The 27992-nt window shown below is 43.5% G+C and overlaps 1 protein-coding gene across 1 annotated transcript in view; it reads left to right on the forward strand.

The window, feature by feature from the left end:
• Window positions 1–27992, forward strand: part of LOC104402062 (catenin alpha-1) — a 52288-nt gene that overhangs the window by 6636 nt on the left and 17660 nt on the right. Inside the window, exons 4-5 of the mRNA XM_010009832.1 lie at window positions 11345–11437; window positions 23657–23813. Coding sequence (XP_010008134.1) covers window positions 11345–11437; window positions 23657–23813 — 250 coding nt within the window. The remainder of the gene's footprint in view (window positions 1–11344; window positions 11438–23656; window positions 23814–27992) is intronic.

A 27992-nucleotide genomic window follows, 5' to 3' on the forward strand; every position in this document is an offset into this window, starting at 1 on the left:
AGGATTATACTTGGTGTCTATTGCCCGCCTGATTTCTGAAGGTTTTATACACTTATATACAAAGTTTATAAAACTAACATCTTCAGAGGTGGGAGTGGACTCGCTTGGCTCATTCTATAAGTATTCTTTCTTCACACGTGCCAGCATGGATGTGTATCAGTGCTGAAAGGCAGGGGTGATGTACCTTGGGGGAAGAAGTACAGGCACACATAGCTCTTGACACCCAGATCACATATTGACTGGGAATGTTTTTCTGAAATGTGGGTTTGTTAATCTCTCAAAACTTGTAATTTTCCAGGTGAGGGTATTATCAGTCACAAAGCGGTGCCTGAGCACCTGGTTTTCCTGTTCAGTAAACTGATGTATAGAGGAAAAATCTGCAAACTCAAGTTTGTCTTTTACTGCATAGAATCATAAAATCCCAGCCTGGTTTGTGTTGGAAGGGACCTTAAAGCTCATCCAGTTCCAACCCCTGCCACGGGCAGGGACACCTTCCACTAGAGCAGGTTGCTCCAAGCCCCTGTGTCCAATGTGGCCTTGAACACGGACAGGGATGGGGCAGCCACAGCTTCTCTGGGCACCCTGTGCCAGCACCTCAGCACCCTCACAGGGAAGAGCTTCTACCTCAGAACTCATCTCAATCTCCCCTCTGTCAGGTTAAAGCCATTCCCCTTGTCCTGTCCCTACAGGCCCTTGTCCAAAGCCTCTCTCCAGGTTTCCTGTAGCCCTTTTGGGCACTGGAGCTGCTCTAAGGTGTCCCCTTCAGGAGCCTTCTCTTCTCCAGCTGACCCAGCCCAGCTCTCTCAGCCTGGCTCCAGAGCAGAGCTGCTCCAGCCCTCGCAGCAGCTCTGTGGCCTCCTCTGGCCTCGCTCCAGCAGCTCCACGTCCCTCTTATGCTGTTGCCCCAGAGCTGGATCAGGGCTGCAGGGGGGGTCTCCCCAGAGCGCAGCAGAGGGGCAGGATCCCCTCCCTGACCTGCTGCTTATGCTCTGGGGGTGCAGCCCAGCACATGGTGGGGTTCTGGGCTCAAGTGCACACTGAAGCTGGGTCATGGGGAGCTTCTCATTGACCAACACCCCCAAGTGGAGAAATTGACTTTTCTGTTTATGTAATTGTATATTGCAAGGGGAATGCCCTTGTGCTGTGGTCTGGAGAAGCAGAGTTAGTCCAACTCAAGACTTATTTCCCCTTTCAAACTGGACAGCAAAACATGTCTTTCAAACAGCAAGCACGTTTTCTGTAATTTGTCTATAGATAACCTTGGCAGCAATTTAAAACAAACATGCTCAGTAAATGGCCGGTATAGCTCTAATGTGACCTCTGAAGTCTGACAGTCTTCAAGAACCGATGTACTTTACTTGTAAGTTCATTTAATTAGTCAACTAATTCATAAATAAATTAAATTCCACTTGTAGAACATGCTTCCCTTACATTCATAATCAGTGAAGTTGGAAAGCCTCTGCAGAAAAAAAGTTCTTCCATTTTCCAGCAAAACTGGATGTCCAAAAGTAATACATCATACATAAGGAACTAGGTAATCTCTAAGTTCCCTTCCAGCCAAAACCATTCCAAATGTAAAGGCAACCTTTTAATAGGATAACTTTTGTTCTTGCAAGGTTATTTTTTGAGGCCAATCCAGTTATCATTGTAAGTAGACATGGGAGAAGCAAGATAATCAGTAATCTGACAGTGAAACTGGTAAGAGAGATGAAGTGATTGAAGCTGAGTTTCAACACTCACATACCTGGATAGCAACTAGGGTGTTCAGAAGATCATCCCTGTTAGCAGCTGCTACATGGAGGAGAGGCATTTCTACCATACCTCTTCCATAGGGGCAGTCATTATGTTGGACAATTTTTTCGAGTGTGGGGCTTGGTCTTTTAAACACTTGAGCCAAGGGAGATGCGAAAGGTGTGGAAGCTGGAGATGAGTAAGGTTAGGGTTGGAAAGCTATGTTAATGTCCTTCTACCCCCCTACACACAGCCCTGTATTTACTGTGTTCATTTTTCCTTTGGAAACAGATAGAAGTATCTGGGGAGGGGGAAATCTGTAAAAGAGGATAGAAGAGCTGTGGCTGCCCCATCCCTGGCAGTGTTCAAGGCCAGGTTGGACACAGGGGCTTTGCAGCAACTTGCTCTCGTGGAAGGTGTCCCTGCCCGTGGCAGGGGTTGGGACTGGATGAGCTTTAAGGTCTCTTCCAACACAAACCAGTCTGTGTTTCTATGAAGTCTAAGCACAGTTGAGCATAGGTGGTGTTGACATGATGTTTTCAGACGGAGGTAAAAAGCAACAGAGTCCTGCCCCATTTTATTGACCAGATATTTGAGTCTGAATTCAGACAGTGTTTTTAAGTAGCTTTTTGGGTACAGCTTTTATAGATGTGGCATAAATGTTTTAATTCTTGGTATATAACTAAAAGCCTCAATATATGTCTGGATTTTCATCATATTAGTCATTAGCAATATTGGAATATTAGTCATGTAGTGTCATCGAGGAGTTGCCTGAAGTCTGTGTAGAGCTCATTCCTCTAATATTTTGCTGCCTTCTTGAAGAGCATGATGTACTTATAATTGCTGTTAAACTTGCCATGAACAGTTGTCTGAATCACCAAAACCTGGTTGAAACAGCTAATAATAGGCATCAAGTTGGAAGTCTTTATTAAGATCATAATGCAGCCAGCTCTGAGTGATAAGCAAAATCAGATGGGAAAGAATTATAATTTCATACAATCAGACTGGTTTGTGTTGAAGGGACTTAAAGCTCCTCCAGTTCCAACCCCTGCCACGGGCAGGGACACCTTCCACTAGAGCGGGTTGCTCCAAGCCCCTGTGTCCAGCCTGGCCTTGAACACTGCCAGGGATGGGGCAGCCACAGCTTCTCTGGGCACCCTGTGCCAGCGCCTCAGCACCCTCACAGGGAAGAGCTTCTGCGTCAGAGCTCATCTCATTCTCCCCTCTGGCAGGTTCAAACCATTCCCCTTGTCCTGTCCCTCCAGGCCCTTGTCCAAAGCCCCTCTCCAGGTCTCCTGGAGCCCCTTTAGGCACTGGAGCTGCTCTAAGGTGTCCCCTTCAGGAGCCTTCTCTTCTCCAGCTGACCCAGCCCAGCTTTCTCAGCCTGTCTTTATTTCCACTTTGATAAACATAAAGGCTATTTTGCATAAGATGATTCTTTAGGCACTGCCCAAATATCACTACTAGGAACACTTTATCTGAAAGAAAAATGTTTCTGTTGCTAAGAAGCATCTAAGATGAGGATTCACTTTTAAAGGTTTAGCTTTAAGATCTTTAAGATCTACATTACATACCAGCAGTGTGATTTCTGTCATGGTAGCTCAGATCGACTGGTGTAACTAATGTGTTCTGTGCTTATAACAACATTTTATGGCTTTAGCTTGTTTGTCTGAGGAAGGAATAGTTCCTGTGCCAATAGTTACATCTGCTGCTACAGCTGCATCTATGAGGGGCACGGTGCCCACGTAGCACACTGGAATTCCTTTACCAGCTCTGCTGTCTGTCAGGCCTATAGAAAGGATAATCTACCAGTCTGGAAATAAAGGTATTCCTGTGCTGCTAGCACTTTTACTACCGTAGGTGTGTTTTATGCTATAGATGTATTAGTTCCCTTCAAACATCTCTTCCCCCTCTTTGATTGAAAAACTCTCCTGTTGGAAACAGAGAGAAGTGCTTTTCCTTCTGCGCTTGCTGCATAGTAAATGGAGGCCAGTTTGATTTGTCACAATGCACAAACTCTGGCTTTGCCCAACTGTATGAAAATAGTTTATGAACCTTCTTTATGAAACCTGGACAACACGTAGGGGTTGGAGAAAGACAATTACTCCACGTATGGAAGGAACTTGCCAGTGTTGGACAGCTGTATGTTGACTGGCACTAGGTAGCTGGAGACAGTTTGTTTAGGCTGAGAGACAAATGCAAAGCTGTAGCCCCTCACTAGAGTTTCACACACACAGGTACAACTTCAAAGGTGCAAGTTTTGAGATTTGATCCCAAAAGAAAGGTGGTTACCCTTCAAAATACTGAGTAATTGCCTCAATATTAGAGGAAGCAGGAAGTACACAATATCCTGTCTCTGATCCCCTTCCTCTTTCAATCAGTTCCCAGCCTATTCTAATAAAACCCCCTGAAGCCCCCATTTCACATTGTCTAAAACTTTTGACTTAAAAATGAGAACATTTTGCTCGCCAGTTTTGGTCCATCTAGCTGAAATTTCCCCTCCATGTGTTTATAACCAGACTTGAAATTAAAATTGCTCTCATCTTGTGTGTGAGGCTGCAGAGCTCAGGAAATGGCAGTTATCTCAATTTTCGTCCATCATTCCCCTCAGTACTTTGGAGTTTTTCTGTGTGGGGCTTGTTTTATTAAAGACTCTTACTATTTTAAGTTAATACATTGGGATTCTGTTAACTCTTTCAAGGTGCCTTTTGTGGAACTGTAACCACTTGCAACTACTTAAGTCACATAAAATCACAGAATAGTTGACAGCACGACTCCCAGTAACTTGCTCCGGAGTCCCTATGGACTTGAACCAGTCTTCCTGCCATCCCTTTGATGCAGTTTTGCATTAAAGCAGCAAATCTGTTTTGTGTAATTCATAATTAGCTTTGCCTCTGCAAAACTAGTGACTTTGTAGGATTATTGCCAAAATGCAGACTTTTCCTTCATGCACTACCTTTTAGAACTGGATGTTAAGATGCTCACATTTGTCTTGAATACTGAGTGTAGTGTATAGGTGAATTAATAAATGTATGGGCTTATTGAATAATAAAAGCCTTGCTTTAAAGATGGATGGAAATCGCATAATTGACATATCTCTTTGGAGAGCCCTCAGTTGCTGCTTAGTTTTGCCAGAGCAGTTGTTTCTGCAGATGAATTAATTTCATGGGCTTTGGCCATCATTAAGTGAATCTGGACTCTCATCTTAATATGGGGAAGGAAGAAAACAGATGTGCTGTATTTGAATTCTGTGAGAATATCAGATCCACTTTTCTTTAGCAGGTCCTCAAGAGGAACATGTTGAATGGCTGCCTGTCCATTTTGCTTGTTTATTTATTTATTTTAAATGGGCGATTTAAAGCTGCTTCAAAGTGGGAATTGGCATTCCCAGAGAAATTATAAAACGAAAAGCAAAAAATAGAACAAGGAGCTGAAGTTGTGAAGTTTAATCAGAAATCAAAATGCCAGGAACACCTTTGAAAAGCTGTGTTTGAAATTCCCAAAGCAGCTATGTATAAATGGGGTAAGGTTTTGTTCTCTTTGTAGAGGGGTTTGTGAGCATCAGTTCTGAGAGGATACAGGTTAATGTTAAACCAAGAAGTTTTTCAGTCATAAGAGTCTGAAAACTCTTCCTTCAGTGCTATTTTTACAACTGCAGTTTGAAATGAGAGTAGTCAGGCTCTTAGAACTCAATTAGTGTATGTTTGTCTCCTACATAGTGATATATAATCCTTATTTATAACAATGCTGTGACAGAGGCAGCTCTGCCAGCTTTAAATTATGCAACAATAAACACATTAGAGAGCCTTTGCTGGGTCGCACCATTCAGTGCTGGGTGATTGCATCCAGGAGCCATTTAGGAGGCGTTTGTGTACTTGACTTCCTGAAGACATCCTAAGAACATGACCTGTGAACAAGGAGGAAAAACTTGGTGCTGCTTCTCCGAAGTGAATCTAGGTGCATGAAGCAAAGACTTTAATACAAACTTCCAATGTCAGCCTTTGAAATCCTTGAAAAGGAAGATTTAATGTGTTAGAAATTACAGTTCCTTTTTTTAATTCTTACATTTTTCCCTCTTACTGAAAAAGCAATTTGTCAATCCTTTAACAACAGTTCCATGTAAAGTAACCCCTCTACCTAAGCTAGGGTGTCAGTGCAAAGAGAAAGTTTAACAAGTACAGAGCTGTAGCAGCATTTCTCAATTATTTGCAACAGTGTCATTCAAGAAGCTTAGTGATGACCCTGAATCCCTGTTGTTAGGCTACTGCAGGCTTTCAGTTGCTGGAGGACATGGCTCCTTAGGCATTCACTGGATGAATTTAAAGTTTAAAGAGAAATCAAAAATGTGTTTCAGGTGAAAAAGGTGAAAACTGTCTATTGTCAGAGAAGGCAGTTGTCTACAAGAGATGCCAACCACAAACATGGCCTAACAAATTGTCACTGAGGGAGGAAAGAAAATGCTTTAGAAATGTCAAGTTTCTTCCTGATTTAAAATCAGTAATTTCTGAAGAATCAGAATAACTAGAATTTGAGATGGACTTGCTCTGTGACAGATGGTGCAATATATTTTTATATTGGAATTAGCGCTTCCTGCTAATAATATATTCCTGACTGACCCTTTGCACTGAGGTATGGTGCCTACCTCTAGAAGGAACTAGTTTCTATGCCTTTGGAGGAGGTATTACATTAGAGTCATTTAGGTTGTACAAGATTTTTTAAGTCCAGCCGTAAACCCAGCACTTCTAAGGCCACCACTAAACCATGTCCTTAAGCACCACATCTACTCATCTTTTAAATCCGTCCAGGGATGGAGACTCCATGACTCCATCACTTCTCTGGGCAGTCAGTTCCAATGCTTGACAACCCTTTTGGTGGAGACATTTTCCTAATAGCCAGTTTAAACCTCCTCTGGTGCATCTGGAGGCCAACTTGAAACTCTGTCTTTGCAGTCTTCCTGAGTTGCCTGTCTCTTCTTCCAAAGGCCATAGACTCTCCTTTTTAACCCTGAGTTCCAGCCAAAGCCCTCTGTTCAGCCAGGCAGGTCTTCCTTGCTGTCTCGTCTTTCAGCACATGGGAACAGCCTGCTCTTGATTGCCCTCAGACTTCTTGTTGAAGTTGAAACATCAACTTCAGCACTTGTTGGAACATCATCACTGCCTATCTGAAAAACCAATACTAGATAATAATCTGAGGGCTGTACCAGGGTGGGAAGGTTTCTCTTCACATCTTTAACCAGGCTTCCCTAAGAAGTGGGTCTTATCTACACACTGGGCCTTCTGCTCCCCTCAGAAGGGGTTTTCTTACGACAATGACCTGTCTCTCAAACTGGAAGCAGTTTTGACATAGGTCATGGGCCAGCGTAACCTCAGTGCAACTCCCAGCTGGATGAACCATCATCCTTGTGATTGTTCAGTTCCACTTGCAGATCCTCTTGCCTGTTACATGAGGGCCCCTCTGACCCTTCTGTGTGGGCTGCCATACCAGGCCCTGTTTGCCTGCCCTGGTCATGGTGCTCCCCAGGGGCTTCTTTTATATGTGGGGGTGCTTGGCCACCATTGCTCCTGACTGCCAGCAGCTATCGTGTGAGCTTGAGGCTCCCACCAGCTTTCTTGGCTTCCCTTGAGTATCCCTGGTTTGGGAACACCCCTCTGCACAACCCTCTGGAGTGCTCCATGTGGATCATGCTGTTACTGGAGCCACTGACATCACGTCATCTTGAATTACTCTGATGTCTTAGTTAATATCAATCAGATTTGAGTTTCAAAAGCCCACTTTCCAGGTGAGTTTGTCCACCTTTGGAGTTTTCCTTGGTGCTGGTTTGTTAGGTTAGTTTGTAGAACAGGTTGTGGCTGTGCACTTCTCACTGACACTCGGTGCTTTTGGCACTGGGGATGAATTTAAGTTTATTCATCTGAACATTGGCAGCTGCTTTGGGTTCATCCTGTCATTTGGGATACATGAAGCCATGTCTGGGACATGGTTGTATACTCCAAGAACTAAGAGAGCCTTGATACTGCAGAAAGAAATGCTTTTAAATTGCTGCAAGAACTATCTGAGCCACATCAGTGTAGTTCCTCTGGTCTGTCTTCATTCCCAGTGTATTTTCAACTTTTTCAAGAGATGGCTTGTTATGGCTGATTACGTTATTTGTGACTTTTTGTCTCCTTTAATGCCTGTGCCAGTAGTGCTTATGTAAAGGGGCTTGATGGTATTGAATGGTAAGAATGAACAAATGCAGCGGGAATTCAATTGCTATTTTGCTGTCAAGCACAAGTGGTATTCTTTCTCAATCAAGTCTGACCACTTACTATGTCAGTTGTTGGAGACCTGGAGAAACTATTTCAGTTGCATTCAATTTAAGGGGAATTTTTGTTCACTTGAGGTGCTCTATTTTATTTGGAGGTTTTAGAAATGTGTGATTTCCAAGTGCTCTGCATGCTTTATAATAAATATGGCTGTAGTTCATCTTCATCTTAGCTGCAAAATCCTACGTATTATGTGTACCTGTCAAATTAATGGCCAGCAGTACCCTATCCTCTCTTACAGACAGGGAGCTTGAAGCTGTCAGCTATCACCCAGAAGTTAATGATGATGGGTTCTTTCAGATATGTTTAATAGTGAATTTCTTACTCATACAACCATCTACCTCAGTTGGTACATGCAGTTTTAGAATCCATGCTGTAGGGCACCTGATAATTAATGGCAATTTGGAATACCTCATTGTAATGTCATTTACAGCTTGATTAATTAGTTGACATATCCCTTCTTAAATTTCTCATCTGAAGAGGTTTGTGAGTGTTTTCCAGTAGTTCGGCAGAGCCTTCCCTCGGGTGCAGTAAACGTTGCGTTGTGGTGAATTTACAGCCGTGTCTGCAGCACTCTGAAGTCATCTCTGCTGCTCCCAGAGCCCTGCTTTGCTCTGTTGTTCAGCACATAGTTTGCCGGGAAGTTTGTGTGCTAATCTGGCAGGGAAACTAATCCCCCAAAGTGAATAGCTTTCTTTTGGACGAGCATGCTGAAATGAAGTGTTGAGCTTTGGAGATGCAGCAGTAGGATGGGATGTAGCAGCCAACAGTTGGGTTGTCTTAAACTGCCAAAGACCCTCAGTCAGGGAAGCACACACGCTTCTTTCATGAGGGTTGGCAGTCCCAGTCGGGCTGTTTCTAAAGGAGAATTGCCGTCAGAGGGGTATTGAGAAGAAAAATGACGGTTCAAAAATGACTGTGCAAAAAAGCAAAATTTCATTGTGCCGTGGTGGGGACACTCCATTATAAACTTCTTTGCCTCTCTGTATTCAGACAGAGCGGGGTTTCTCTGCACTTGATTCATCACACTTGGCTTGAGAGAGAGCACAACATCTCCAGATATCGGAGAGGCTGATTTTGTGGTGCTTCAATGTCGCTATTATTCGGCCTCTACTCAATAGAGCTTTGTGTTCTTCTCACTCCTAGAGATTATAACTGCTGCTGTGGGGGCAGAAACGACGTGGAAATATGGACCATAAAAAATATTGGCAAATGGGTGTTTCCCAAAAATATGACCTGTGCTTAAAACAACAGCAGAATCTTTATTTGACTTTTAAATCATGGTATCTTACTGTCTTTTGATTTTTTTGAGCCTTTAAACAAAAGTATAATATACTACAGCTTGCTGTGAACTAGGGATTTAAGACATGGTAAATCTACAGGGGAAAAAAAGCCCCGTGTGCAAAGTAAGATCCCTTTCTGCTGGGGTATTCCAGAGAGCACAGCTGCTTGGTGCTGTGCTGCAGAGAGGAACTGAGCTAGAGACGGCAGCAGACGTGCTGACAGAGAGGAGGGAGAAAAGAGCCTTGGCTATAAGGGAGTGTGAGCTGCACAGCCCAGCCATACACTCAGGACTTGCTGCAACTCCACCTCTTAGTATGTAGGTCTTGTCCACAAAGTCTGGTGGAAAAGAAAGTTGAGGAGTAGGACTCTAATATTCCAGAAAGCTGGCAGAGATTTCTGTGTTGTTGATGCTGTATAGTCTTTCTTTCAACTTCAGTTTGCTTGCATCCAAATATATGCTGTTGCATCTGTTTACTTGGGTTTTTCAGTGCTGGAGGCATACCTCTCTTCTTGACAGACCACTGGTTTCATCCTTTCTAACTGGGTTTGGAACCAGAGGCAGGAAGAGGCTGTGTGCTCTGCAATGGGAGTTTGTTTTTTGGTTCCCAGACTAATAATGGAATTGATGAAAACTGCTGTTCAAGTATATTGGCATGTGGTTGACGGTTTGTGGGACAGTAATGTATTCTGTGTGGGAACATCGTTACGAGGGAATGGCTTGGGGAGGGGGAAAAGCATGTGATGTATCTGCAGATACTACTTCAAAATGACTTGGATATGAATGCAGAGGGTAGTTTAATTAACGGGAGAATGGAATTTTCCCAGCTTACAGAGGAGAGTATATATGGAGAAATCTGGTTCACTGGTGTTAACCAAGAGTGTGCTGGCTTGTGATGATGCTTCTACAGCACATTTACTGAGGGGGGTTGCAGGTTGCTCTGTCTCTGAAAGGACAGTACTCAGTGTTCATCTCAGTTCACTTTGTGCTATTTTTACAGCTTTCTGTGTTCAAATGGCTCAGAATAACATGCTTGTCATTCACCTGTCAACTAGGAAATGTAACTTACTTCAGACTTCCTTCCCCTGAGAGTAGCTCTGATAGGAGGAATTCAATTGAGGTATCTTCAATTACCAAAAATTTCTGTGCTGTCCCCTTCCTCTGTGCTCTTAAGGCAGGTGTTTGCGAAAGGCCATCTCTGTTCAAGATGACCTAGTTAAGGATGCTGCTGTGCAGCAGGTCAAGGTTTTGGAGTAAAGTTTTTAGCACCACAAGTTGCTGTTCATATTCTGGAGACTTATGGATGGATCTTCATGATCGCCTGTACCAGGAAATGGTTTTATTTGATGAATCACAGCATAAGTGGATTTCTGGAGGAACCCCTGCCTGATACAACAGTCTCTGCTAGATAAGAAGTACCTCAAGCATTCAAATACCCGTATCCTGCTGCAGAGGTTTGCTCTGTGGAACACCAGCAAAACAGCTTGAGTTTTGCAATACCACCACACTCGCATAGGCAAACTGGTCGGTGAGCCTCTGAGTGCTTTGGGGATGACACACAGTAGGATATAGAAGCATTTCAAGGAGAAGGGAGCATCCCTGTGCCTACAGATGTTGGAATACATAATCCTCAGATGCATGGGAGCTGGACTGGGTTTTTTAATTGTGTGGTTGCTGCTGTCTCACTGGAGTGGGAATGGGCTGTTTAACTGTCACTTGAGGTGCTGCAGTGATGCTCTTGTACATTTTATTGAAGAGAACTTAACAGAACCTATGGTAACAAGGATCTCTTTGTCCTGTTTGAATGACTATGATTTTATGATCTGACGAGTTATGATTTCATGGTTAGAGAAGGAACAGATGTCATTAGCACTTTCCAAATTGGTTAGAACTGAATGAATGTGGATGCTTTGTATTTCATGATGGGTTACTGATCGCTGTTGGGGATGGGTAGAAAGTTTCCTGCGGAGGGAAATAAACCCCAGTTCTAACAGTTGTGTTTTGTTTTCTCCCACCTCTAACACAGGTTGCCAACTTGGCCTGTTCCATCTCGAACAACGAAGAAGGGGTGAAATTGGTTCGCATGTCAGCCAGCCAGCTTGAAGCCCTGTGTCCCCAGGTAATGAAGAGTGTAAGAACTTAAGACATACCCTGATAAATTGGGCACTGATCCTGCTTAGTACATGTTCTGTCCTCTTAGTGTCAGTCTGTGGACTTGCTGCAGAACTTGACTTTTTCCTTAATAAATAGAATCCAAATAGAGTGGTTTGGGTTGGAAGGAACCTTAAAGCTCATCTATGATGATATGATATGATGATCTATGATACCATTCTGTGATTCTATGATCTAGTTCCAACCCCTGCCATGGGCAGGGACACCTTCCACTAGAGCAGGTTGCTCCAAGCCCCTGTGTCCAGCCTGGCCTTGAACACTGCCATGGATGGGGCAGCCACAGCTTCTCTGGGCACCCTGTGTCCCTCTGGCAGGTTAAAGCCATTGCCCTTGTCCTGTCCCTAGAGGCCCTTGTCCAAAGCCCCTCTCCAGGTTTCTTCTCAGTCACCTTTAGGCACTGGAAGCTGCTATGTAGGGAATAACATGCAGGAATAGTCATCAAGACTTAGAAACTTTAAAATACATGACAGAGTAATTAGTGATATGAATGGGTCTTTTTTGCGCAAGAACTCTGCTTTCATTTGGCTGGCATATTCTAGCAAGCTGTAAACCATTAAAGCTTCAGTGGTTTACTGTGTACATTCATTCTGCAGGAAGATGTCTTGTGAAGAGGCTTCCACTACTCCTGTGCAGGCTCTAAGATGAATTATAGATATATTATTTTTTGCCTGAGTAGAATATAAATATGCCACAAAAAATTTTCTCAATAGAGTAGGAAGCTGGCTATGTGTGAAGAGCTTGAACCTGGCTGAGACTACCCTTTAATTAGTAACTTTTTAATGGAAACAAGGAAATTGAGTTTATATAAGCACTAGACTATCCTCTTGCATTTTGACAGCCCTGATGTTTTAAATGTCAACAACTAGATACTTGGCTGAACCCCTGACGACTACAGTGCACTTTCAATTCTTGTAATTTGCATTTTTTAAAGCAACAGGAAATTCAGATCTTAACCACAGAAATAAGCTGTTGTTGGTAACAAGTTGCTGATGGAAAGTACATCCTCAGAAAAACTGATTGAATGGCATTTTAGGAAAAGAAAGTGAATTGTCTCAGGATTATTTGGAATTTGTTCAAGTTTTCCCATATATATTGGGAAAACTAGTCAAAAGGAAGAGAGGGATGTTCACTGGTACCCACCTCAGCAGGAGGGGAGTTCTGAGGGAACAGGTGAAGACAGTGTGAAGAGCAGGTCTATTTTACCTTTTCTTTTACTTGTAAGTCAGTGCTATTCAGTAGCACTATTCACCTATTCAATAGTGAACATTTTCACCCGAACATAAAACGTTCAATACTATCTAGGCCTTTTGTTGTCCTGGGGTGGACTTCTGTGGTTGCCACTCCTGCTGTGCCTTGACTGGCTCTGCAGGTCTTTGCCTCCCACGTCTGGGGCAAGTGGTGTGTATGGCTTGTTAAAACCAAAGGTCAATTTTTACAGTTGGAACAAAGCATATGGAAGAAAAAGCTTTTAAAAAGGCATCTTGCCTAGTGTAAGGGTCTTTCCTAACATAACTAACTAGGCTGGATATAATGATTTCTTTTGGTTATCTCCAAGAATATGGGTGTCTGCTGCATGTTGTTCCAGACAAATGATGGTGCTTTTTGAAAATAAGCATCTTAAGAAAGTTAGGTTTTCTTTGAATCTAAATGCTTCTGGTAGTTGTCCAAGTCTGTGGGGGTGTTTTCCCCTCCCTATTGCTGAAGTTTTGTGTATTTCCAACTCTTCCAGCTTTGCTTTTCCAACAACTGCCTATTTATTTAAATCCACTCCTTTAGAAAATAAACAGCATGATAGTCACCATGAAATAATGAACAAACTATTCAGTAGTCACCAAGGTCTAGTCACATTTACTGAAGTGCAGTTGTTAACCTTCGGCTTCAGGGATTATGGATAATATATTTAACACACATTGGAAGCTTTGATTATCTATAAATGGACGAGGGCTATAACTGATGGGTTGTGGCTTTACAAAGGTCACATATCTGAACTTCCAAGCTGCTGTTCAGATGCACTACACAGTCTTGCCTTAATTTCAGGGTCATCACCAAGAGATTAGTAAATGACACTATAGATGTTCATAGCCCTTGAAAGAGGGCTTTTATATTGCATTACATGTTCTCTGGTTGATTCTTTAATGCTCCAAGAGTATTTCAATATGTTGTGAATCCTGGGAGATAATTAGGGGCACTTGTCTGAACTGTTTTACAAATGGCATCTGGGTTTCCTCCGAACAATACAGGATAGAGCGACTCAGCACGCTGTCATCCGCAGCCGCGTTACTGACTGTTCCCAAACTTGGGTTACTCTGTATAATCTTAAATGCTTCCACATAGGAAGCATAGTGGGATTTTGTTTTCCTTTTCGGACAATTATCTGTCTATTTTGCAGTTTATTCCTGATGAGATTCGCAGCTGCTTCTTGAATCAATTTAGGTGTCTTTGCTGAATAAACATGTGAATTAGGCATGAAATACAGATTAAACCCAACATTATATGCTTTGGGGGTTTTTTGGCTTAGATGGTATTTTTCCAGGAAGATGCTGGATTCAGAATGAGTCAAGTCAATCAGTAATTACAATAGTCTCTGAAACTCAAGTGTCTGTATCAATACCACACAGAAATGTAATGTATGAAATTTAATTCAAGGTACTGCTGTGGTTGAAAGGTTGAAACTGAAGTTTAATGCACTTGAGTCCATCTTAAATAGCTTAGCTGAGTAGAGGCCAGTCTAGGAGTGGGAAACTCCTGGCTAAAGAATGATTTCTGCAGAAATGAAGATGTAGAGTTAATTATAAAAGCTGTATTTCAAGGCAGTTACTCAGTCCAACCTTGTATCTTGCCTTTTGAGCCAGCAGTGGGAGTAAGGAACAGGCAGCACTTCAAACTGGTTAGAGAAGACTTGGTTCAAGCAAGAAAACAGTCATTGCCAGTATCACCTTCAGACACTCTCAGGTTTAAAATCTGATTCTTCGAGGAAAAAGATGTGGGAAGTCTCCACAAAAGCGAGGAGTTACATTTGTTTAGTGTGGCCGTTACTGGAAATCGGCTCTTCCTCAAGAGCAACATCATCCTTCCTGTTTGTGAGTTCCCAGACACTTAACACAGAAATTAAGACTTAATATGGTATTTCGAGCTCCCTTTCAATCATGCAGAAGGAACTGTTAGGAAGAGCTGTTCCTCCTCCGTAGTAGCCACCTGGGTGACTTGTGTTAGTCTGGGTTTACGAGGAGGAGTAAGGTGGCATTAGGGGGTCACTGGTGGTTTTCTTCATGAAGCCCTGACTTACAACCCTGCCTGAATTGGTCTAGTGTGAGGCATCCCTGCCCATGGCAGGGGGTTGGAACTAGATGATCTTAAGGTCCTTTCCAGCCCAAACCATTCTGTGATTCTGTGAATTCTTTTATTTTTTTTTGAGGACATGCATTGCTGAAAGTCTGCATATCAAAGTGAAACAACTTCATCCAGCACCTTACAAGAGTTACCTGCAGCCCTGCAGCTTCATGCCTTCTTAGGTGATGTGGAAACAGGCCAGTCTGTGCTGGGTAAAATGAAGAACAAAAGCCCTCCATCACCATGGTTAAATGTTTAAAACAAAATGCTTAAGATGTCTTTCATAATGGAAGTGGAAAAGTACTGCTGTGAAATGCTTGGAACAGTTACCTTCCATTTGCCTAGCAGAGCGCTGGGGGAAGTTTTCTTTGCCTCCTTGCTAAACACAGAGCTTGCCAATGGTAAATTAGCAAAAGATTTTGTTTATCTCCACTTGAAAACCTGGATCCTCGCTCGTAACTCTGAGTTCTGCTTCCAAGAAATACTTGCTTTGGGAGCCTGCAAAAGCTGTTTTGTAACAGCATTTTGAATTAAAGATGTCTGAGAGCTTAACCATAGGAGTGTGTCTGATCATACAAGCTGTAGGTGTTTAGAAAGCAACAGTGAAAATGCCCCAGTACAGCTCGTGAAAGGAAAGAGCATTGCTCCAGCCCTTTGATGTGACAGTCTGCTGTCACTTGCAGCTGTTTTAACCAGCGATATGTTGACTTTTTCATTCCTTAAAGCCTCCATGAAGTTCATCTACAGACTTTAACCGCACTGCAGGCAGGCCAAGAGTTCTAGAAAATACTTAGGGATTAGAATTTCCATCAGGTTGGGTGTTTGCTTCTGCGAGCAAAAGCTCGAGCCTGTTGCCCTTGAGAATGAGCATATCTTTAGGGAAGTGGGTTGCAGGACCAGGTAGACCTGCACCTCCCTGCTGTGGACACACAGGACCTGTTCTCCTATCTGTGAGGCAGTGCTGGTTGCCTTTCTGCTCTGCCCAAATAGCTCATCCTCCTTAGAAACATCGTGAGGGAACCAGGCAGTATCTCTGCCTGTCCTTTCGCTGCTCACACTATATCAACCTTAGCACAGACAGCATGTTTGGCATAGCTCAACGTCCCCTGCACAGTCAAGTGAGTGTTGCCCATTAAACAGACTCCAGATAATTCTTGGATTAAATTACATTTTTTTTAATATAAAAATAAATTGGCTCTTCTCATATTAACATCTTGTTTTAATAATTGCTGTTCCACATCCTTACATTCCAATTTTGAAATGCTTGAAAAGCATTTTGCTGCTTATAGATTTCTGATGAGGCAGATGGTTACATATGCTGATCACACCTACTGACACAGACAGACAGAACACCACAGCATAAGGAATCCCATTTAGAGGTTCCAAATAGCACAAAAACTTTTGTTTAGAAGTTGCAGCATGTTAGAGAAACAAAACCCCTCCAATCAACCTCTCAAATCAACGAGACCCAAACGTGACTGTCAGGCTTGCTCTCCTCCTTGAGTCCCCAATTACTGCCAGTTCCCTGGTGGCTTCTAGAGAAGGAGATAATTTCGTTTCTCTTGCAGTAAAGACTTTACACTGAACAGTTGTCCCCTTTTCTCTTCTCTTTGAAAGACTGTCAGATTTTTTGAATGTACTAACTAGCAGATCTGTCTCCAGACTGTTTAATTACAGGTGCTTGAAGCATTTTATTGGCATTGGGTAGAAATACTTACGTTAAAAACTTAACACTTGGGTTGTAGTTTTATATCATAAAATCCTAGAATGGTTTAGGTCGGAAGGGACCTTAAAGCTCATCCAGCTCCAACCCCCTGCCACGGGCAGGGACACCTTCCACTAGAGCAGGTTGCTCCAAGCCCCTGTGTCCAACCTGGCCTTGAACACTGCCAGGGTTGGGGCAGCCACAGCTTCTCTGGGCACCCTGTGCCAGCACCTCAGCACTCTCACAGGGAAGAGCTTCTGCCTCAGAGCTCATCTCAATCTCCCCTCTGGCAGGTTCAAGCCATTCCCCTTGTCCTGTCCCTCCAGGCCCTTGTCCAAAGCCCCTCTCCAGGTTTTCTGTAGCCCCTTTAGGCACTGGAAGCTGCCCTGAGGTTTCCCCGGTGCATTCTCTTCTCCAGGCTGAACCAGCCCATCAGCAGGCCTGCCGTGAAGAGTGGCCATCCAAGAAACTGTATTAGAAACTGGAGCACTTACTTGATGCATAAAAAGAAGCAAAGATAGGAGAAAGGGATTCAGAGGTGTGTTAGTGTGTAAGAACCCAATGTTTTCATCGCAGGCACAGTGTGATCTGTGGAGTGCAGTAGCAGAACAGCTTCTGGAAAAGACAGAGTCCTTGAAACCCCCAAAGCTTCAGCACTTGAAGTCAGTGACATGCAAAGTGAAGCAGCACAAATAGACACCAAAACAAATAGCAGCAGAATTCTTGCTTTTATATTGACTGGGACTGCAGTATCAGTCCTCAGCCACAAATAAAAATGCTTTTTCCATAGATGGGGAGTTGATAATTATCTACACACAATAAGCAAATAGTAAATACGTTGACATTAATATATGCTAACCTGGAAAAGGTAATTTTATTTCAATAGAATGTGTATCTGTGGGTCATTGTAGCACTGTAACAAGAAGAATAACTATCTCTGCAGAGATACCTGTGTGTAGTTTGCAGGAAAGTGCTCAAACTACTGTTTATACATTGGAACAAAGTATGGGAAATCAAAGCAAATTCTGCCTTCTTCTTTTGGTGCATCAGCCTCTGTCTCATCACTGCCGTTCTAGCTAGGGAAAGTGTAAGCCAGTCTTCTGTATGCTTTGCTTCCAGGCATTCAGCTCATCAGAGTGCTCAGAGTGCTTTTTGTTGTATTGGGCTACATAGAGGGTTAGCACCGAGTAGACATGAGGATGCAGACCTGGGTTGGATGTAACTGGAAATGACTTAAATGTTCTGCTTGTGAACCTTTTTTTCCACTCAGAGCAAAATGCAATTAGGAGCAGGGAAGGAGGCATGAGTAGGATGAACACTGGAGGTAACTTTGACATCTGGCATATGTAAAATTAAATTATGAGCAACTTCTTACAAACTACCAGTAGGCAAACTGTGCTTGCTTCAATACAGAAACACAGGGGTGTTGTAATCCAGCCTGGACAAGGGGATGGTCCTGGCTGGGCTCAGCTGCTGTGGCGGCTTTGAGGGTAATGTTATGAAGTTGTGTGTTGGCCATTTAGAAAGCTGTCATTAGAGAATCATGCTTTTGCTTCTACATTACAACTAGCCATCTGTACCACAGGAGAGAATGAGGAGCGCTGCATGCTCATAGAATCCTAGAATGACCTTAAAGATCATCTAGTTCCAAGCACCATCTTATCACTAGGCTCCTATCCAAAGCCCCTCTCCAGGTTTTCTGGAGCCCCTTTAGGCACTGGAGCTGCTCTAAGGTGTCCCCTTCAGGAGCCTTCTCTTCTCCAGCTGACCCAGCCCAGCTCTCTCAGCCTGGCTCCAGAGCAGAGCTGCTCCAGCCCTCGCAGCAGCTCCATGGCCTCCTCTGGCCTCACTCCAGCAGCTCCACGTCCCTCTTGTGCTGCTGCTCCAGAGATGGATCAGGGCTGCAGGGGGGGTCTCCCAGAGCACAGCAGAGGGGGGGAATCCCCTCCCTCAGCTGCTGCTCACGCTCTGGGGGTGCAGTACTATTTTTGGCAGGTTGAATAAGAGCATTCTTCCACTCAGCCTTGTGCTGAGGTTGCTCCCAAAGGCAAAGCTGAGATCATTGCTTCTGCCCTTGCTCTTAGATCTTCTACCAAAGGCAAACTTGATCCTGCAGTGTGCTTGGTGAGCTCCCTTTCACATATTCCAGAACAAAACCAATTTTTACATCCCAGCTGAGGCTTAGTTTGCCCCTGAGATGATAGCTGATGGATGGGTGCTCATTTTATTAGCTTATTTATTTCACTTACAAATGCAAAGTGTCCTGGATTTGAAAGCTATGGAGCTACTTTCCAACTCATTACCCAAATGCTACAACGAAGCTGGTAATCAAAATCTTTGTTTAAAAACAAAAAACAAGTGACTTATTTAGGAACCACAGGTATTCTAGTTGTAAAGAAAAGGTGAGGACAGGTGTGTTGTTTATGGACTTTTGCAACTGATAAACTCCTTATTGTGTCAGAGTAGCATCCTAAAACCAGTACTACAGGAAACAGGGCAAAGTTAAACCAGCTGCAGAGAGAACTGTCTCCTGGAAAGAGCAAAAAGTCCCTATCTGAAAGGCTGAGTCAAAACCCTAGAAGTGCTCATAGGCATTGAGATGGAGTGTTATGTGGCTTACAGACACTGGGTGCACTGAGACTATCTGAAGGCGCAACAGCTAGGGATTGCAGTACAACATGAATAAGTGGTAGTTTTCTTCTGCCATGTTTCTTCCTTCAGCCATGCCAGACAAGTGTTCAAAAGTGGTGTTTGTAGGAACACCGCCAAGTGTAAGACCTTTCTCCCAGCCTCTCTCAGTTCTTAGATGGGATGCTATAAAGGTGAGCTTGCAAACCATCCTAAATTAAGCCTAAAAACATGAATTCTGGGTGACCCAGTGGCTTTAATGTACCCACAAGTATATCTGAGGTTATAGTGTTTTCTCTCCTGGAATAGCTGTGCTTTTTAAGAGAGCTTTTGAAGTCACTCTTGTTTGTTCTACAGAGGTATTAATACATAAATTCAGTGTCACATCTTAAGTTTCAATAGAGAAAATTGGATAGAATTAAATAAATAATCACAATAATTAAAATGGAGACCCCACCAAGCAGTTTCTTCCCATGAAAGAATTGAGAAGAGGATTTGAGGTGCAGATTGAAACATACGTTGCAGGTCTTTGAACTCTAAGCCTCCCCCATTTCGGGTCCTGTGTTGCTGAGTCCTGGCTGCTGGTGTGGGAAGCTGTGAGGTAGAGGTGAGCTACTCCAAGCAACTCTCTGGAACCACCTGGGTGAGCACTGGGCTGCCTGAGTTGAACGTTGCAATTGCTACATGAAACAAAGTGCCGATAAAAATAGTGTGTTTTCTTGCCACGCTTCATTTCCTTCTGGATAGTCTCAAAATGTCCCTATTTGATTCTTTTCTTTGTACAACTTCAGTGAGTCATTGTGATCACAGTGCTCTGGCAGCATTTTGAGAAGCTCTGAAAGGCAGAATATTTCCTTGAAAGTACCAAATGTTTTACATGGAATTGGCTACATTGCAGGTAGTCTGGACTTGTTCTTCCTATTAATTGAAATAGGAGGATATCTAGGAAATAGGATATATATATATCCTTCCTGTAAGTTACTCATATTTTAAACGCCCAACACATCATGTTTTTTGGATAGCAATATTATACTTTAATCAGTCCCTTCCCCCTCCGTCAGGTGTTCATTTTAGTCCCCATTAGGCACTGGAGCTGCTCTAAGGTGTCCCCTTCAGGAGCCTTCTCTTCTCCAGCTGACCCAGCCCAGCTCTCTCAGCCTGGCTCCAGAGCAGAGCTGCTCCAGCCCTCGCAGCAGCTCCGTGGCATCCTCTGGACTCGTTCCAGCAGCTCCACGTCCCTCTTGTGCTACTGCCTCAGAGCTGGATCAGGGCTGCAGGGGGGGTCTCTCCAGAGCAGAGCATCCATGTCATTTTGCCTTGTGTGTCTAAGCATCTGCCAGGAAATGCACCAGTCACTCTACTGGATACAGGGCATCATGTAGGAGTATATTTACTCAAACAGATAATTTACAGGGTTTTGTCAGTAATCCCTGGGACATTTCTTCAAGCAGATGTGTGAGACATGTCTGGGATAACTCACCCATGTAAATACTAAGCTGTACATGGGGTGAAGGGTTTTGTCACCCTTGCTAAACCTGAATATTGTGATCACTTTGCACACAGAGATACAGTATGTGCTGTGATAAAGGACCATGGAGCTGAACCTGCTGTCTTGAATTTCCTCCTGAGAACAAACATACCTGTATGGGTTTCCTGAGCTGTAGTTTTGTCTTTTGCTCTGCAGTGATACTTGATAGCCTTCGATTTCCTCACCAGGTTGTCCTCATCTCTAGTGCTGCTGGCTGCTTACCAAATGCCAGACATGTCTGTGTGTAAGGGGGATCTTACACGCTCGTTTTGCTTGGCCATTTCTTAAATTTGCCTTGGCCATGCATTTTTTGCTGCTGTATAAAAAATTCCCTTTTTCACTTGCCAAGCTGCCTGGAGGGAGGACAGTGGTGCAGCTTGTGCCTCCTGCATTTGGATTTGGTGATGATGCCCTGTTTGAGTTTCTTGAGCACTTGCAGAGCCCTCTGTCTATGACAGCTCTTCCATTACGTGTGAAGAGTTGCTTAAAGTGGGCGTCTGGGGTTGGATATGTGCTGCTGACATAGATTAATTGTTCGGACAGATGCTGCTGTCCAGGCATACATCACACAGGTACACAGGCCATATGTTTCTCCAGCATTAATGCTGACCTGTCTCAGTGCTGAAGAGATGCTTTCATATCTGATATTAGACCGGGCAGCTAGAAGAGAGCAGGAGACAATGTCCTGACTTGGTATCACCATCTTCTCTGCCTCAGTAGTTACAGTTACTAGCAGGGTAAAAGCTGAGAGCAGATTTCTGGCGCATTGACAGGTTTACCCTTTTTGTTTCCAGGACACTTGTTATTTGGATTCATCTTGATATAAAGCTTTCAATATCTGGATTTTGATTGACAGGTGGTTAACTCACTACATCAGTCAGACTGGGGCAGGAAATGGCAGGGATTAGATATAAGAATCAGAGCTCTTGAGCAGAGGAAAGGTTTCCCTTTCTAAAGCCTCTATTTCTGTTTGATTTTAAATGTTTAAACATCATCTCTTGGATGTTGCAAGGTTTTTGGGGGGCTTGAGAACCATGATCTTAATGGGTAGTGGGAGTGAGGGTAGCAGAGCAGCATGCACCATAGCTGGCAGCAGGTCTCTTTCTGAAGGGACATCCTGATCACTGCAGCTGCCTACACAAGAAGGTGGGACTTCAGTGGCTGCTCTGAAGAAGGGGAGGCAGCAGAGGACCCCACATTCTTCGTGAGGAATGGGGACTTCAAAGGCATGTTTCATCCCACGTGTTCCCTGAACAGATTGTCCCTCATACCAGATTGTTTCTCACATTTGTCAATGTTATCAAACCCATCGAGCTTATTTTGATTTGTGACCCAGACTCACAGCCTCCATCTCCAGAGGCAGGATGGAAGAATGGAGAGCAGCAGAGCTTTTCTGGGGATTTTCCTCAGTCACTGCTGACTTCTAGCATCCCTTGAGTGCATCATTCTCTTCTGCCTGATTAATTAAGTGCCATCGTGGTATGTTTGACATCACCATCATTTCCATGTTTAGTGAGTTACATATTTTTTTCAATGCTTTGTGACACTTTTAAATGAAGCAGGTAGAGAAAGTGGATTTTGGAAAATGAGGAACATCTGGTGCTTGCATGTTTTGTCTGGCAAGTTTGTGAAATTAATACAGTCCTAAAGTAGAGAAGAAAAATTATACATTGAACTTGTAAGTTAATTAGCTCTAGCTCTCAGGTGCTTGAAAACAAAGTTAGGATTGTTGTATTGGTCTGATTGCAGATGGATTCTCACATCTGGCATGTTTCTAGGTCATTCTACTGGAGCACAATGCAGCAAGAACAGGAGCAGGCTTTTGAGATTTGCTTTCTTCCCACAACCAAAGGGGCCTTTTTGGTCATTTAACTAACTGGTTAGTTGGCACAGTGTCACCTTTGTTACCCAGCAGTATGTGTAGCATTTGTTCTGCTTAGAAAAACAAGGATCTGGAGTAAATTACAGTGTTAGGGTTTGAAGAAAATTAGTAGGGGTTGTTCAGGAGGAGCATCAAATTGTATCCTCTCCTCCTGTTCCCTGGCTAATCTGGCTCTTCCACATAATAGAAATCTTAACATAATAATAATGTTGGGCTTGTTCAGCCTGGAGAAGAGAAGGCTCCAGGGAGACCTTGTAACAGTCTTCCAATACCTAAAGGGGGCTGATAAGAAACCTGGAGAGTGGCTTTGGACAAGGGCCTGTAGGGACAGGACAAGGGGAATGACTTTAACCTGCCAGAGGGAAGATTGAGATGAGCTCTGAGGCAGAAGCTCTTCCCTGTGAGAGTCCTGAGGCGCTGGCACAGGGTGCCCAGAGAAGCTGTGGCTGCCCCATCCCTGGCAGTGTTCCAGGCCAGGTTGGACACAGGGGCTTGGAGCAACCTGCTCTAGTGGAAGGTGTCCCTGCCCGTGGCAGGGGGTTGGAACTGGATGAGCTTTGATGTTTCTTCAACCCAAACCATTCTGTGAGTCTACGATAACAATTATTAGCAAGTTACAGAGTAAAGATTTAAGGAAAAGAAGATAAATACAAAATTTCTCTTTAATTTTGTATTTGCATATTGTTTCTAATTCAGGCTTTGTGAGAGTAATCCTTTCTTGACCTTTTTTTCTCAGGTTCTGCCAAGTAGCTTAGGAAATGCAGCCTCCAGTGTCATCCTGTCTAAAATGCTTAACAGCCCAACCTATGCTCGGAAAGCAACACCTTTTTAACATGAGCTGTTAAAGAAAGGTGAAGCTAGCTCTTGTGAATACTTGCCAAGTGTTTTTGCTCCTAGTAACTAACCATAATAAATGTGAAGCAGGCATGAGTTGGATGTGAGAACAACAGAATAGACCACTTTTGTGTTTAAACATCAAGTTCCTGAAGACTTATTAAGCTTGTTTTGTTTGCTGCTGAGTTCATTGGATAAACATATGGAAACGAATTGTTTTGTTAAGGATATGTTTTAAATACGCAGAGGTGTTTTACAGGTCATTAATGCTGCGCTGGCTCTGGCTGCTAAACCCCAAAGCAAACTGGCTCAGGAGAACATGGATCTCTTCAAAGAGCAGTGGGAGAAGCAAGTCCGTGTGCTGACGGATGCTGTCGATGACATCACTTCCATTGATGACTTCTTGGCTGTGTCAGGTAACCAGGGGTTCGATCTCAGGAATGATCATTCTCATAACTGAGCTCATACTTGGAAATGGGTGGTTGCTACACATGCTCTGGAGTCTTCTCGGGTTTTTGGAAGGGGTGGTGTTGGGACATTTCACCTGGTAAGTGTCATCTTCTCCCGAGCAATGTGTGAAAATAGAGCAGGAGATCTTGGCGTGAGGAGACAACACTTTATGTCTCAAGCTTTTGAACTGCTAGCTGAACTAGTGCTGAATTACCACCTAGCTACTGCAGACAGACCTCACCAGTAACACTGGGCAACACAGAGCATGTTTATGTTCTAATTGTGCACTAGTGAAAAAGATGATCCCTCAATTCACCTTAAACTCTTCTTACATAAATGAAAATGAATCTCAAACCATGGTCAGACAAGTTAATTAAAATAAAACTGTTCTTACTGAAAATGTTCTGTCAGTATTTTTAACCATGTCAGCTTTAGTAAAGTTTTTAAAGACGATTAGATCATTATAATAGATTAATAATTCCATTTGGCAGAGAGCTTGCCAAGATGATCTGTTTTATCAGCATCACTGATAAAGACCCACTATTAGCTGCAGTGACCTAGAAATAAGGGGGATGTTTTTCTTTCCACAACCTCTAATTCTGCTCTAGTCAGAGGACACAGTGATACAATCACATAAATTCTGTCTGCAATACCAGTCACAGATTACCTCTACCAACTGAGGGGCTAATTTTCCTGGTGCAAACAGGCTTAAGCATCTCAGATGACATAAAACCTCCAGATGTAAAGAGAGATTTCACAGGCAGATGTGTCGAGTCAGAAGTAGCAGGTCTGCATAGCTAGAAAATGGAGATGAAAAGTTAAGGTCCTGAATAAAAAAAAATAATCTTTTTTTTATTATTTAAAAGAAAAACAGCCACCCAAAGTAGTGTTTTTACAGTGAGATACCTGTGTTATCATACAAGTTATATTGTGGCTCCCTGGGTTCTGAATACAATTGTTCTTTGCAATGAGGTAGCATAAACTTCTTAGGCAATTGAACGTCCTGGGTGTTTGTATCTGTCTGCGTGCTCCTTGTTGCAGCAGTAGTTGAAATTGCATAGCTGTGAGGAACCTGTTTCTGGGGAAATATATCTAGAGGGAATTGTGTTCACGGCTCCACTTGGAGTTTGCCCACAAGTGTACAAAACATTTTAAAGAGCAAAAGCTGTTAGTCTGTGGGTCAAGCCACTGGAACCGAGTGGTCTGCATCCTTTATAGGTGATTGGAGGAGATGGGTACTGTGCTGCTGAGGATTATGGTGTCCCACTGCTGGGTTGCTCTGATTTGTGTCAAGAGCTTGGCAGTAAGCAGGGAATGCTGCTTTTCTGGGGCAGTGGCAGGCTGACTCAGGGGTGAGCTTAGCTCGAGCGTGTGCTTGCCACTGCCATGGCATCATGGCAGGGCTGTGGTTTGAGACTCCTGCAGATGCTCAAATGCATCCAGCAGTTATTTGTATGTGCTGTGTTGTTGAAGAGATGTAGGGAGAATATTAAAGCAATAAATACTGGTTTAAATATTATTTGTTTGAACTTTGATAAATGTTTTCCATATAAATGCCACAACTCCAATTCATCTGCTAAAAGTCTAAACAACTCTCTGGATCAAATCATGATGGGTATGATTTATACTAGGTTCTGTTCGGGGTTATTAGGATGCTTGTGTCAGTTTGTATCAGTTACAAACTGGGATGTAAGCAGAATTTTAAAGAGTTCTTTTGAGTCTGTGTGTGTGTTTAAAAAATCCTCACCACATTCCCACAATGTGTTGTGCTGTCCATCATGAAGTTATGCTTCATTGTTCAGCTTATGCTTCAGAATTGTATCAATTATCCACAGGTAAAAGCTTGGTGAAAGAGAGGTTGGGCTTAGGTAATAGCAGAATGTCACAGAAGATGGATATTAAATGCACAGTGCTGCAGATAAGCTTGCAGGGTACCACATTTTATGGAGGGCATGGCACAGAAGGGCCCTGTTGAGTTAGGACAGCAGTCTGGTGGTGGCTAATTGCCAGGGCATAGGAGATGAATGGAGCAGTCCTGTAGCCTAAAGATCTTTCCTGTAAGCTCCAAACCATGAGTGATTTGCAGCTCAGGGAGCTCCAGCAGCAGAGGTGTTATCTGCTGAACAGTCCCTGACAGATTTTTCTCATTTAAGCCTGTGTTAGTTATTCTTCTGACCATTATAAACCCCTGGCATCTCCATCATCCTGTGCAGAGTTCACAGCTGAACTGGGAAGAACCTCCTCATTTTTGCAGCATTGCCTCTTTGCTTCATTTGATGCCCCTGGTTGTAATAAATGATGGTGAAGAAGTTTTTTTCCCCACTGGCTTTCTTCGTGCTGTTTGTAAATGTACAGGCTTCTGTCTACGCTTAGTCATCTCTTTCTTGACTGCAGAGGCTTTGCCTGTTTCATTATCCCTCATTTCAAAGCTCTTCTATGCCTTCTGTAATTCTTGTACCTCTTGTGAGTGCCTTCCCTAACCACTTGGGCTGTGTTTGTGTGCCCACTCTCTGTTGTTTAGAGCAGTTGCTGATAGCACCGTGTAATTGTCAAATTCAATGTTCTGAAATTACCTGGATCTCCTTTGAAACCTCCTAAAAAAATCATTCCATTTGCTGCCTTCTGTTCCTCTGCCACTGACAGAGGTTTATTCAAGAGATGTCCTTCACAGTAGAGCTATTTCAGCTTGAGAGCCTCCAGATGAGTATTGCTGGACCTGATGATTGTCCTCCTTCATTACAAGATGAATACTTTATTTACAAGTGTATGAACACTCAAGTATTTGCTCCATAACCATGTCTACTGACACTGCTGTTTGACCTGGTTCCTCCAGTGTCTCTGTCAAGAGAGAGGGGAGCAACTTCAGCATTGAAATTGTCCCAAGACCTTTTGTAGGGGACACAGCAGAAAAGCAGAGTTGTGTTTGCGCATCTATGGCTTGATCTCCTGACTACTTAGGTTTTGGTCTTCTGTAGCCCACAGACCCCCTTGCAGACTTCTTGGGATCTTTGGAAAAGGATTTCTTAATCCCTTTAATGGGGAGGTGGAAGGTGTTAGGTGGGGGTGGACACCACTTTGTCCCTTTTTTATTTATAGAACAAGATGCCTTTGCGATGCCTGTGTTATCACAGAGTCCCAGAGTGGTTTGGGTTGGGAGGGACCTTAAGCTCATCTAGTTCCAACCCCCATGTCATCGGTACGTTCTCTGTTCCATTCCATCGCTGTGAGACTCTCCTCGTGCCCAGCCACGGAAAGGCTGTTGGCTTTGATGCAGCGTTACCACGTCCCCAAAGGTGCTGGAGGTGAACCCGTGTGTCAGCATCTCCTGTGCTCTTCCGTCACCCTGACCTCAGGAGATGGCATTTTGTGCCCCACACTTGGGGTCCACATGCCTGTAGGACAGGTAGCAGTGTGTGTATATACAAACACACAGAACAGTGTCAAATCTGATCTGTTATCATCCAGCTGGAGAGTATAACCACAGTGGATGCACCTGATGGTTCCTGCCCCGTGGCAGGTTACCTTGCCTTTGAAGTGTCTTTCTGGCCACTTCACATCTACAGAAGAGATGAAGTGATCAGCAGGCATTTAAATATTCATCTTCATTTTGTCCATGCCTTTTATTAAAGTTCCTATAATCCAAAGAGGCTTTTAAATGGTTGGTGGCTTAATTTATTCATTAAGGAATTCAAGCAATAAACAGTCTGTGTTTTGGCCTGGTGCCGATGTGTTTTCTTTTTACTCTTGCACCTTGCAGGGTTGTCTGTCTCTTGCTTTAAATACCCAAACCCTGTGTGCTCCTTGCTGCAGCTCTTGTACGTTGGCTGCCTGCTCACTGACTTGTCAAATCACTAATGAACCTGCACTTCTCTCAGGGCCACATTCTGCCCTCGGCTGAACTTGTTCAGGCTGAGTTGCTTCTGACGTATGTCACAAGTGTATTTCGTGCCCAGGTTGCTTACCAAAGTCTTGCAATACTGCACCTGGCTCTGTTAATTTTATGTAAATGAAGCATAACACTTCAGCAGCAGCAATCCTTTCAGCCAGTTTATACAAATCCTCCATCACTCAACTCTATGTGCTCCTCAGCTCTACAAACTCTTGCAAAATGGCTCTTTTACTACCTGTGTAGGGGATACACGCCA

This window comes from Nestor notabilis, unplaced genomic scaffold, assembly GCF_000696875.1.
Source record: "Nestor notabilis isolate BGI_N333 unplaced genomic scaffold, ASM69687v1 scaffold5502, whole genome shotgun sequence".
Lineage (NCBI taxonomy): Eukaryota > Metazoa > Chordata > Aves > Psittaciformes > Psittacidae > Nestor > Nestor notabilis.